Here is a 13,799-nt window from a genome sequence, read left to right as displayed (position 1 = left end):
GCTGCTTCTAATCAATGATTGTTCGACATTTCGGGGGCATTCCCTTACCTTGCCATGTTCAGTATTTTCACAAACAAACGTTTCGTATTCCACTGGAAATTCTGGCACATTGTCGTTGATGTCCACCAAGCTAATGAGCACCAATCCTCTTCCAACTTGGGCAGGGTTCTCTGTGCAAACGACAAGATGCAATCAGCCTACATTAATGGACATAATTGTGCAGAATTCATGTTGAATTAAAAGGAAAAACTTGCATTTTTATAGCAGACACCAGGATATCATCATACTCAGGTTAGCCATTGTCACGCTACTGCAAGGAATATGACTGGATACCGAAAGATCCAACAAAAAGAAACTTGATTGAACTATGTTAATTTTTCTTTTTCCCTTCTTGACCAAGGATTGGTGGAGCTATTGAGGAGAACTTTCTTTGGATAATGGAATGCGATGCTCTTGCATCCAGCTGAGAGATCAAAAGGAGTCTTAGCTCCCCCTTTCCAGCTGCTTCATTTTTACCTCCCACTGTCTTGGGAAAGCTGTTAAAATACTGAAGGGGGCCACCACACTCCAGTCATACTCACCCCAGTCCATCGTTAAGAAGGTACTTCAGCTCAAAAACATAAAACTCTAGCTTTAAGGGCTGATTTTATTTGCTGCTGTTATCAGGCTCTTGAAAGGACCTCTCATTGGTATGCTCCAACTGCATTTCCTCTGTACCCTGCTTTGACTACTGTAAACTTTACCCTGTACATTTGTTTTATAATTCCACCAACTGCTGCACTTACCTTCAGGTTAACTTGCCTGAATAACACTCAAAACAAAGCTTTTCACTGTACATTGGTACATGCGACAATAAATAATGCAAAAATAAAGCAGGAAAGGGTACTGTCCACCATTATGTCAACCTTCCACAGGAGCTCTATTAAGTGCGTCCTGGCCGACAGTATCACAGTGCGGTACAGATGCTGCAGAGAAATAGATCGGAAGTCAATCCACAGGACCATAAGTGTGGCAGAGAGGATCACAGAAGACCTCCCTACACTCCATCAACGTGATCAACCGTGATCATTGTCTGAAGAGGGCGCGCAAAGTTATTGTGGACCCCTTCCACCCTGCACACAGCATCTTTCAGCTGATCCCATACAGGAGTCTCGAGCCAGTACCATCAGGCTGAGGAATGGCTTCTTCCCACGGGCAGCGAGAATGCTGAACAACCAATGGAGCTGCTTGCACTCACCATCCAAGACTCTCATATTCACAAAACTATATTTATTTGATTTTGTGTGTGTGTGCGTCTTGATCTATACATACATGCACACACACATACGGACATACATACATGCATATATATATATATATATATATATATATATATATACACATATATATACACACATACAATATATGAATTTTTGTACTATTTGTCGGTATGTGTTTTATGTCTGGTTGTGTGTCTTTTGCGCCGAGGACCGGAACATTCTGTTTCATCAGGTTGTACTTGTGCAATCGTCTGACAATAAATTTGACTTGACCTTCACATCTCATCCAAAAGTCATAATGATAGGTATTAAGTACGGAAACAAGGTCTTTACCCCAATTTGTCCATGCTGATCGAGTTGTTCATCTGAGCCCATCCCGTTTGACTCTATTAGGGCTCATCTCCCGCTACATCTTTCCTATCCATATTCCTGTCCAAATATCTCATCATAATTGAACCTGCCTCCACCACTTTCTCATTCCTTATACACACCGCTGTCTGCTCTAATGTTTAGCTGCCTCAGTACTGCCTGGGCAACGCATTCCAAGTTTGGAATGGGACTTGAACAGAGGTGACAGCCTTGGTCACCAAAGATTACCAATAACTATTCAGAACGAAAACGAAGGCTTAAGCGCGACAGTAAGTTGGAGAGAATAATTTGTAAAGTAAGAACCCATGCAGAGATGGGTAGAACATACAAACTCCTTACAGACAGTGCAGGATTCAAACACCAGTCCCGATCGCTGGCGCTGTAAAGGTGTCGTGCTAACAGCTGCACCAACCCTGCCTCCCTGTCCAACCCGGACTTTAAAATCTTCAACATTGGAACCATCAAACACGGCACATGACATCACACATTCTTTGTTCATTGAAATGATTCAGGTGAGAACATCAAACAAGAACATTGCAGCATAGAACAGGCCCCTTAGCCCATGATGTGCGCACCGAACTAAACCTATTCCGCAACAATCTTCTAAACTCCCCCTCCATCACACCTTAACGCTCCACGTGCCTGTCTAAGAGTCTTTTAAATGTTTCTATTGTACCAGCCTCCACCACCAACCCTGGCAATACGTTCCATACACCCTCTACTCTCTGAATAAAAAAAACATACCCCAAACACTTCCCCCCAAACCTCATTCCCTTCATCTTCTACAAACGACCTCTGGATGCTTGCTACTCTCGCCACAGTAAATAGGTGTTGTCTATTCACCCTATCTATGCCTCTCATAGTTACCCATTGTACATTGGGTTTAGTCAGATCCCTTGCTTTCCGACATTTCATTCAATAGTGCAGCTGGGTAGAACCACAGTCTGGTTTTCTCCAGTTACCTGATCTCCGGTGCTCACAGTGCATCTGTTTTCCCTGTGATTTTTGACATGGTGCACTGCCTAGCAAAGATCAGAGGAGATCTGCACAAAGTGAAGGGAGGAAAGTTTAGGGGGAGATATCAGGGTAATTTTTTTTTACACAGAGTTTTGAGTGCCCAGAATGCATTCCCCAGTGATGAAGGCTGAAACATGAGGGGCATCCAGGAGACTCCTAGACACACTTATGGATGAACGAAAAATAGAGGGTTATTCCTCACTGGGAAAAAGGTGCTGTCTATCCACCTTATCTATGCCTCTCATAATCTTGTAGTTGTGCATGCATAGACTCAGCCACAATGAAGGATCAGTGCTAGGCAGCATCTCATGGTCTGGCGCTGTTCAGAACATGTCTGTCGTGGCCTGCTCACACTGCAGGGGACATCCTTGGGGGCGTCAACCAATTGTCAGCTCCATGACTGCAACGAAGGCATTAAAGGGAGCGTGTGAAGGCTCGGGTGCCGCCGTGAGCATGTCGCACAGTCGCAGGGCCGACGGTCACTGCTTCCCAAGCAGAGGTCAATTCGGCACGTTAGTTGGGCACTTTGAGTTGAAATCTTTAATACTCCTTTTCAAACTCAAGACACCTACTAGATGTGTGGTGGAAAGTGAGCTGATTGGCTGGATCAGGGTCTGGCATGAGGACAAAAATACCTCTGAGTGTAAAGTCCTGAAAAAGGTAGTGGACACAGCACAGAATAACCCTCCTGACCATCAGGGAATGCTGCCGTCGGAGGGCAGCAGGGATCATCAAGGATCCACACCACCCAGCACCCGCTCTGATCCCGCTGCTCCCCTCCTCTCTCCCTTCTCCCCCATTCACCCCTCCTCTCTTCCCCTTTCTCCCACCCTCTCTCCCCTGCCTGTTCCAGTGGTGTTTTGTTCTATGTTTTGATGTTAAGTTCTGTCTATTCTGCAGTTGGAGTATGTAGCTAGAGCCATGGGGGTACCAGATCCCACGGGCACATCAACCCATCATTAACATCTGCCTTTACATTGACCACTGTCAGCTGAAGCTTCATTCAATGGTCATTTCTGTTAGGTGGCTATAACTCATTGAAATGAGTTTAAATTCTACTTAAATGGCTTCAAATTCAGTCCGTTGCGCTACCTCTAGTAGTTATACCCTGGGACCACACTCGAGTGAAATTACAGGTTATCTTTCTCTCCCAGCAAGACAATTTCTTGAACATATTTTTAGTTTAAAGTTGGTTCAAATTTGTTAAATCAGTAATCCATCACACCGTCTCTGTCAGAGAATTGATTACAATCAGTGATGCCTGGTATCTTCTACTCTGCTGGTTCATGAGGGGGCGTTATACCAAGGTGACAGAAAGGAACATGCAAGGAATTCTGCCTGCAATATCAGCTTATTATGACTTGACCTGTTTCCAATGCACTTTGTGTATCCTAGTTACCAATCTCTACTCCTACCCCCACCCCCCTTTGGTGCTAATTCTCTGTTCTCTTCAGGTTGCCGCGTAAGTTGATAGGACAGTTAAGAAGGCCTGTGGTATGCTGGGCTTCATTAATCAGGGGGCTGAATTCAGGAGCTGTGAATTAATGTTGCTGGTCCATAAATCTCTGCTGAGACCACACTTAGAATGTGGAAACAATGGAGAGGGTGCAGAGGAGATTTTCCAGGATGTTGCCTGGATTGAAAAATATGTCTTATGAGGTAAGGTTAATAGAGAGAGGGCTTTTCTCTTAGGAGCGAAGAAAGATGAGACATGACTTAACAGAGGTTCACAAGATTATGAGAGGCTCAGATAAGATATACTCTGTTTTATCCCCCGTGGTTGGATTAGCAAACGCCAGAGGACGATTGTAGAAAGTGAAGGGAGAGAAGTTTAGGGGAGACACCATGGGTAAGTGTTTTGCTCAGAAAGTTTGGGTGCCTGGAATTCTTTGCCAGGGGTGGTGGATGCTGGTAAACAGGGGGATTTAAGAGACTCTTAGTCAGGGAAATGGATGAAAGAAAAATAGAGGGTTATGAGGTAGGGAGGGTTTTGGTTGTTTTTTGGTAGGAATATATGGGTAAACATAACATCATGGGCCAAAGGGCCTGCACATGTTGTCATGTTTTATGTTCTGCATCGTAGACTCCAGGGATAAGGGATTAATGCAGACAAGGCAAAGCAAAGATTGGTTATATTCAATGGTGGAAGGAACATGAGGAACCTAATGGACTACTCAAACCCTTTGTATCCTGTTTTTACCATCTTGTAGCTTCTCTTTGCTTTAGTACAGACTTCACCATCCACTTTACCAACCAGTTTTGGCATCCAACATCATATTAACTAGAAAAGGAAACCTCATTGGCTGAGAAATCCTTTAGATGCTGTACGTTAGCATTAGGAGTAAGTCAGATGGTTTATTTATTTGTTTTTTTTTAAATTAGACATAATGCACGGTAACAGGCCAATTCGAGCCTATGTGCCACCATTAACCATTTTTGAAGGGGTGGGGAAGGAAACCAGAGCCACCAGAAAAAAAAACCCACGCAGACATGGGGAGAACGTACAAACTCCTTACAGACAACGCGGGATTCGAACCCAGGTCAGGTCCCGATCACTAGCGCTGTAAAGGCATTGCGCTAATCGTACTGAACCTTCTTTCAGATTGAACAGCCCTTGCCTTAACTTCACTTGTCTTTACTCCTCTTCCATAAGTTTAATGACTTGGCATGCATTGTTCTCTAGGTGAGTGGATTCAGCCAATATACTTTTTCCACTGAGGGTAGGTGAGATACAGACCAGAAGACATGGGTTAAGGGTGAAAGGATAAAAGTTTAAAGGGAACATTAGGGAGATCTTCTTCACATGGAGAATGATGAGAGTATAGCAGTTAGCTTGGAGGGAGTGGGCAGAACCAGTGCTAACAGCTCCCATCTTGTGACAGCTAAACACAACAGCCTCCTATCTACTGGCATTGAGCCACTACAGCCACGAGGCACAGTGATTCAGCAGAACCCATAGATCTACTGAGAAGCCCTGACATAATGATGTCATGAGGTCATTTGCACTTTAGATGTCATGTCGCCAGGTCACATGTTATGTGCCTATATCAAGCCTGACAGCACACCCATAAACACTTCTCTCTTCACTGGCTGATAACTTCAGGGGTCATCTTGCTATTCCTAACATGAGCACACATATTCATCCTGTTAGCTGAAGTGGTGAATGCAGGGTCAATTTCTACATTTAGGAAGAATTTGATAGATATATGGATTGAAGGTGTATGGAGGGATATGGACAGGTTGTAGGTCAGTGAGATTAGGCAGAATAATGGTTCAGCACAGACTAGAAAGGCTAAAGGGCCTTTAATGGTTCTATCATCTTCCTGTTGGTCCCCCTGAGGGGATCCTTCTCAACTCATCTCTTGCATTCCTGAATCTTGACCATGAAATATAAACTCTGCTTCTCTCTCCATAGACCCGGCCTGACCCACTGAGCAGTTCCAGCCTTCTCTGTTTGTGTTTCAGGTTTCCCACAACTGCACCTTTTAGGTTTTGATTCTCATGCCCGTTTTTCCTTTGATGGCTCCAGGGACCATCACGCCACAGAGGAGAAGCAAATTTTAATGCAGTACCAATTGCAGGATTCCCGTGGGATTGGGCCAAGTGCCAATCTTGACATTTATGTTTAGAGTGAGTGGTCCTGGAAAATGGTGTGATTGTCCTTCTCGAGGTTCACCTCGAGTAAATTTCAAATATAAATTTAGAGATACAGCATGGTAACAGGCCTTTCCGCCCACGAACCTGTGCCACCTGAATACCCCATTTAACCCTCAACCCCCATATGTTTCAAAGAGTGAGAGTAAACAGGAGCACCCGGAGGAAACCCATGCAGACACGGGGAGAACGTGCTATCAGATAGCGCTGGATTCGAACACAGGTCGTTGGAGCTGTAATAGCATTGTGCTAACCATTACACCAACCGTGCTGCCCTACTACACCAACTGGCTGCCTATGAGTAACACAGGAATCATAATTTCCCAAAGGGACAGAAAAGGAGATAAACAGCCCTTGTTGCTGCAAATACATCCACCCGATTCAAGGAAGAATTTTGGCCTCCCCGTAACTTGCTGGTCACAAGATCACAAGAAAAAGGAACAGAAGCAGGCCATTTGGTCCATTGAGAGTGCTCCATGTAACCTCCCTGAGCTAAACTTTTCTCGCATCTAGTTCCAAGTTCCGACCTTGTCCCCATATCCCATGATACCCTGACTAATTAGATACCTATCAATTTCCTCTTTAAATTCTCCCAGTGATCCGGCCTCCACAGCTGCATGCAGCAATGAATTCCACAAATCCACCAATCTCTGGCTAAAGAGATTTCTCCTCCTCTCTGTTGTAAATTGGTACTTTTTAATTCTAAGACTGTGCCCGCTTGTCCTGGAATCACCCAACAGGGGAAACATCTTATTTACATCTACTCTGTCCAATCCATTCATTATACAAAATGTTTCTATGAGATCCCCTCTCATTCTTCTATATTCTAATGAATAGAGTCCCAAGAGCCGCTAAGCCTTCCTCGTATGTTATCCTTCTCATTCCCGGAATCATTCTGGTAAACTTCCTCTGTTCCCTCTCCAACCTTGCTATATCCTTTCTAAGATATGGGGCCCAAAACTGCACACACTACTCCAAACAAGGTCTCACCAGTGCCCCATAGTCTCATCAACACCTCTTTACTCTTATACACAATCCCCTTTGAAACAAATGCCAACATAGCATTTGCCTTCTTTACCGCCGATCCAATCTGGTAGTCAACTTGCAGGTTATCCTGCACGAGGAACCCCCAAGTCCCTTTGTATTTCTGAGATTTGAATTTTTCCCCATCCAAATAATAATCCGACTGTTTATTTCCTCTCCAAAAATGCGCAACTGAACAGTGGAAGGAGATGTCTGCCAGTGAATGCTGTTGACTGGCCCTCTCTAGGGTGCAGAGGTGCCCATTGAGGGACGCACTGAAGCTGAGTGCACCCGTAGCTCCATAACAAAAAGGCTGCGGTATAGGGTCCTTCCACCAAGGTCTGAGCTCTATGGAACAACTCCTCTAACCTTTGAGACGGCACGGTTAACTTAACAAGCTGTGAGGAGTTTGCATGCTATATGTCTAAATTTAAATTTAAAACCAATCATTAATGAATGTTCAGGATTGAAAAATATTGGCATTATATTGACATACTGTAGGTCATGAAATGCTATCTTTGGTGTAGTCAATTTATAAATGCAATGACTCGTATAGCTGTCTTGTCTACGAATAAAGTATATTATTTGGCTTTTATCAAGAAAACTTTTTGAGCTTCTCCCAATATGTCAACGGAAGTCAATAACATTTTCAGGGGTCTGAGGTCCAAGTGTAGATGCTCTTCAATTGGTTGCATTCTATGCCAGAAACGAAATAAAATAATAGTCTTGCTCAAAATCAAATTTCCTTTACTTTACATTCCAGTAATGAACTTCTCCAAATGCTTCCTCTGTAGCGAGAACATGAAGACCTAAATCTTCTTCTTCCATGGCAGTCATTCAGAGGAGATCTTCTAGCGACATAAAATTATGAAAGGGATGGATAAGATAGAGGCAGGAAAATTGTTTTCACTGGAAGATGAGACCAGAACTAGGGGATACAGCCTCAAGATTCAGAGGAGCCGATTTAAGATGGAGATGGGGAAAAACTGTTTTTCCCCCCGAGAGTAGTGAATCTGAGGAATTCTCTGCCCAGGGAAGTGGTTGAGGCGACTTCATTAAACATATTTACAGTTCAGTTAGAGAGATTTTTACATTAAAAAAAATTAAGGGATTATGGGGGAAAAGACAGGTAGGAGGAGTTGAGTCAACGATCAGATCGGCCATGATCTTATTGAATGTCGGAGCAGGCTCGATGTTCAGATGGCCGATTCCTGCTCCTATTTCTTATGTTCATATGTTCTCATCCTGCACACATGTTGCTGGATCTCTCATAGTGCCATAATCACCGCTGTGACTGAACAGGGTAGTTACACAAGTACAGCCTCTGGAAGATGTTAATTGCCTGTGCACTAATGTTAAGCTGTATCCAAGTGAGGGGCAGGTTCATTTGCTAAGGTAAACATGATACACCAAGTTTGAGATGAGAGCAGTGAATAATGCTCAGCAACTATTCCTCTACTGAGGGCAGCTTGGTTAGCATAGCGGTTAGCGCAGCTTGGTTAAAGCGCCAGTGACCCAGGTTCGAATCCGGCACTGTCCATAAGGAGTTGCTGCGTCCTCCCTATGTCTGTGTGGGTTTTCCCCGGGTGGTCTGGTTTCCTCCCATCGTTCAAAAATGTACTGGGGGCTGTAGGTCATTTGGGTGGAATTGGGCGGTACGGGGGCTGGTCCGGAAGGGCCTGTATGTCTAAATTTAAATGTAACACACACCTTTGATGAATGTATATGAGTGAAAACAATTGGCATTATATTGACGTAATCTGAAGACCCTAAGCACATGAAATGATATAGTGTGACATGGTTAGCGTAGCAGTCAGTGTAATGTTGTTACAGTGCTAGGGTTGGAATACCACGGAGTCTGTAAGGATTTTGTACATGATCCCTATTCCTGTGAGGGTTTCCACTGGGTGCTCTGGTTTCCTCCCACCATTCAAAACATTCTGGGTGTTGTAGGTCAATTAGGGGTAATTGGACAGCACGACCTCAAGGGCCTGTTACCGTGCTGTATATCTAAATTTTCAAAATAAAAAGCAACTTAAGAACATTTTGAGGAATTTTATAGGGAATTATTTAGGGAACTTTATAACATCTATGGAACTAAGCAATCTTATTGCTACAGATGTAATCAATCACTCTGCACCACTTCTACCAATATGCCCAAGTGTCTCAGAGTTAAATTCAGATTTATGGTCCATCTGTACTTTGTACGTAGGTATATGACTATAAACGCTCATCTCATCTGTGCTCTACAGCAAGGAGAAAGGCCCTTCAGCCCAATTTGTCCATGCCTTGTGCTCTAAGGAGGAAAGTCTCAGCCAATCCAGCCTCTGCTTGCAGTTTGAGTGTGCCCGTCCCAGTAAAATTCATGTGACTCTTTTCTGCACCCTTCCCAGATTAATGATACTGTTCCTATAGATGGGTGACCAGAACTGCACCCAATGCTCCAAGAGCAGTCTCACCAACGTCTGGTATAGCTGCAATGTTAGCCCGTCTCCCTCAGTTTCAGTGCAGAGGGCATTTTGGCAGACAGGACTGAGAGCCGAGTGGGGGCCAAACTGGGAGGCCTGGAAACCTGAGATTCCACCTGACGAATGGCCCGGGCCCAAAACGTTGGTCACCCTTTGCTTCCTGAGGATGCTGTCTGACCTGTTGACTTTCTCCATTTGATTTTATCTGTTCACAAACTTTGGCTCTTTGCCTTCATGAGAATCCTTAAACAACTTTTTGTTTTGTTTCGGAACCTACTGCAAAAGTCATGAGGTATGATCAATGAATATATTTTACCAATCCACTCTCAAATCTTAACTGGTCTCTTCCCCGCAGAGCTGGTCTGATCGCATAATTGACAGTGTTGATTTGGCCCATTAGAGTTAAAAGCATCGACTTTATCTGAAAGTTCTCAAGTCTCAACACGGTGCATTTTCAGTTTTAATGTGCTTCTTGCTAATGGCAGTTACCTTCCCTTGATCAAAGAGTCTGTGGATGTGTCAGTGTTCCTACTGATGTCGTGCGGATTATTAATCTTTAATTTTGAAATTGTTATGTATATTTATCACTTAGAATGCAAGGTGAATGCAATATTTCAAAAATATTAATTGTGTGTCAAGGACCAGAAATGGTTTCTCGCTTGTGCTGAACACAGTGAACTTGTCTGCTGTAAGGTAAAACATCATGAGATGGGAATGTGTAAGGAGTTACCCTGTACAGGGCTGTAACAAGATGTGAATGCATCCTTGTACTTACAAGATAAGAGAGACATTGATGGATTGAGAGGCAGGAAGCTAGCAGGGAAAGGATAGCAACAGTTTTAGTCATTGGACAAGTAATGATATGATGATGTTCTAAGCATGTATCCAAGGGTATAAAAAATCACCATTTTGCTGATAACGGCAGAATGCATTCTCCGACTAACATTGTTAGTCGCAAGTGTTACAATCCGGTAATAAAGAACAAAGAACCCTGATTTCGACTCAGCCTGGTGTTTGTCTCACTTATTCATGAACAAAGCAGACCTAACACTGCAAAGAAAGCAATTGATGACTGCATGCACCAAGACCTCGATGAGTTGATTTGTGGCAAAAGAGCCACAAGTAATGACCGTCTCCAACAAGAGACAGGCCAATCACCCAGCCTTGTCATTCAGTGGCATTACCATCGGTGAATGCCCACCCACCTGTATCTACTTATCCCCTCTAATCTGTTAGTCTGGGCACCCCTCCCCCCCCACCCCAACCCTTCTCTCCTTTCCTCCAGCCCTCCTTCCCCAGTTTTTAATTCAGGCGACTGCCAGTTTTTTGCTTCTAGCTGAGGAAGCGCCCATTCCCTAAACATTGGCTACCCAATGCCTCTCCAGCATGCTTGTGGGTTGCAGGTAAGAGTTTGCGCAGCAAATAGCTCTCCTCTTGTCACCTGACATTCCCCCATCTGGAAGGTAAAAGTCCTCTCCACCTGCCTGGATGATTGCAACCCCAACAACTCTTGAGATGCTCAATACCACTCAGGTCAAAGCAAACCACCTTCATTGCTACCTCGGACACCAATCTGAATCTTCATTCCCTCCACCTCTGCCACATAATGACTGCAGTGTGAACCAGGTGCACAATGCACCCAGGCTCACCCAAAAACAGCCCGTGGACTCGACCATCAAGACGGACGAGGGCGGAAGGAGCATGAGGATGCACCCTACATGGTTAGCGTTGCAGTTTGGGCAACGTTGTTGCAGCACTGGGAACCTTGGCTCTGCTTGCAAGGAGTTTGCACGTTCTCCTCATGTCTGCGTGGGTTTCCCTTGGGTTTCAAAATCCATGGGGGTTGTGCGTCAATGGGGTGTAAATGCACGGGGTTGTGGTCCAGAAAGGCCTGTAACAATGCTGTGTGTCTAAAACAAATGTAGCACAGATGGTCATCCTGACGGCATCACTGGGTGTGAATCCTGGAATCCCCTACCCAACCGCACTGTGGGGGACACCTCCACCGGAATACAAGCAGCATCTCGAGGCCTATCATGGATATGGGTTACATTTCTCACTCTTGCCGCACCATATTGTTTAAGCATTATTTGCCTCAACAATTTATAATCAGATATAAACTTCCATCAAGCCTGTGCTCAGAAGCCGTGGTAGATTGCATCATCAGATTATTTTCCTTATTGATTTGTTTATAAGATATCACTGATATTTTAAGTTGCATGAAAGTCATGTTGACCCACGCAAACACAGAGCAGCTGAGATTGTCCACTGATCCATTATCTGCCCCCACCATTACTTGCCTTTGGAGTTTAGAAGGATGTGGCTGGATCTTACATGGAACATTACAGCACAGTACAGGTCTTTCAGCCCTCGATGTTGTAACAACCTATATAAGCTTACTCAAGAAACTAAACCTTCCCTTGCTCACAGCCATAACCCTCTAAATCTCCTGCATCCATGGGCCTATCTAAGAATCTTTTAAATGTCCCTATTGTATCAGCTTCCATCACCACTCCGGCAATAAAAAAAAATGACCCCCTGATGTCTCCCCTAAATGTTCCTCCCTTAAATTGAACAAATTTCCTCTAATGTTTGCTACCTTTGCCCTGGAAAAAAGGCACTGGCTGTCCACCCTATGTATGCCTCTCATAATCTTGTCTTCTTCTTTTCTTCTTTGGCTTGGCTTCGCGGACGAAGATTTATGGAGGGGTAAATGTCCACGTCAGCTGCAGGCTCGTTTGTGGCTGACAAGTTCGATGCGGGACAGGCAGACACGGTTGAAGCGGTTGCAAGGGAAAATTGGTTGGTTGGGGTTGGGTGTTGGGTTTTTCTTTGTCTTTTGTCAGTGAGGTGGGCTCTGCAGTCTTCTTCAAAGGAGGTTGCTGCCCACCGAACTGTGAGGCGCCAAGATGCACGGTTTGAGGCGATATCAGCCCACTGGCGGTGGTCAATGTGGCAGGCACCAAGAGATTTCTTTAGGCAGTCCTTGTAACTCTTCTTTGGTGCACCTCTGTCTTGGTGGCCAGTGGAGAGCTCGCCATATAACACGATCTTGGGAAGGCGATGGTCCTCCATTCTGGAGACGTGACCTACCCAGCGCAGTTGGATCTTCAGCAGTGTGGATTCGATGCTGTCAGCCTCTGCCATCTCGAGTACTTCGATGTTGGAGATGAAGTCGCTCCAATGAATGTTGAGGATGGAGCGGAGACAACGCTGGTGGAAGCGTTCTAGGAGCCGTAGGTGATGCCGGTAGAGGACCCATGATTCGGAGCCGAACAGGAGTGTGGGTATGACAACGGCTCTGTATACGCTAATCTTTGTGAGGTTTTTCAGTTGGTTGTTTTTCCAGACTCTTTTGTGTAGTCTTCCAAAGGCGCTATTTGCCTTGGCGAGTCTGTTGTCTATCTCGTTGTCGATCCTTGCATCCAATGAAATGGTGCAGCCGAGATAGGTAAACTGGTTGACCGTTTTGAGTTTTGTGTGCCCGATGGAGATGTTGGAGGGCTGGTAGTCAAGGTGGGGAGCTGGCTGATGGAGGACCTCAGTTTTCTTCAGGCTGACTTCCAGGCCAAACATTTTGGCAGTTTCCGCAAAACAGGATGTCAAGCGCTGAATGGGCAACTAAAGCGGCATCGTCTGCAAAGAGTAGCAGGCGCCTCAGATTGAAGAGACTGCCATCCGTGCGATACCAGATGTAAACAGCGTCTTCATTGTTGGGGTCTTTCATGGCTTGGTTCAGCATCATGCTGAAGAAGATTGAAAAGAGGGTTGGTGCGAGAACATAGCCTTGCTTCACGCCATTGTTAATGGAGAAGGGTTCAGAGAGCTCATTGCTGTATCTGACCTGACCTTGTTGGTTTTCGTGCAGTTGGCAAATATTGAACAAATTTCCTCTAGTATTTGCTACCCTTTCCCTGGAAAAAAGGCACTCATAATCTTGTAGACCTCTATTAAGTCACCTCTCATCCTTCTTCGCTTTTTAGAGAAGAGTCCATACTCTACTAACCTT

General features: G+C 44.7%; 1 protein-coding gene across 1 annotated transcript in view; it reads right to left on the bottom strand.

The window, feature by feature from the left end:
- Window positions 1-13,799, bottom strand: part of LOC138755820 (cadherin-7-like) — a 176,079-nt gene that overhangs the window by 39,984 nt on the left and 122,296 nt on the right. The window contains exon 6 of the mRNA XM_069922498.1: window positions 49-170. Coding sequence (XP_069778599.1) covers window positions 49-170 — 122 coding nt within the window. The remainder of the gene's footprint in view (window positions 1-48; window positions 171-13,799) is intronic.

The sequence above is a fragment of the Narcine bancroftii genome, chromosome 2 (genome assembly GCF_036971445.1).
Source record: "Narcine bancroftii isolate sNarBan1 chromosome 2, sNarBan1.hap1, whole genome shotgun sequence".
Taxonomy (NCBI): Eukaryota; Metazoa; Chordata; class Chondrichthyes; order Torpediniformes; family Narcinidae; genus Narcine; species Narcine bancroftii.
Note: the sequence above shows the minus strand (reverse complement) of the source record. Positions and strands in the feature narration are given on the sequence as shown.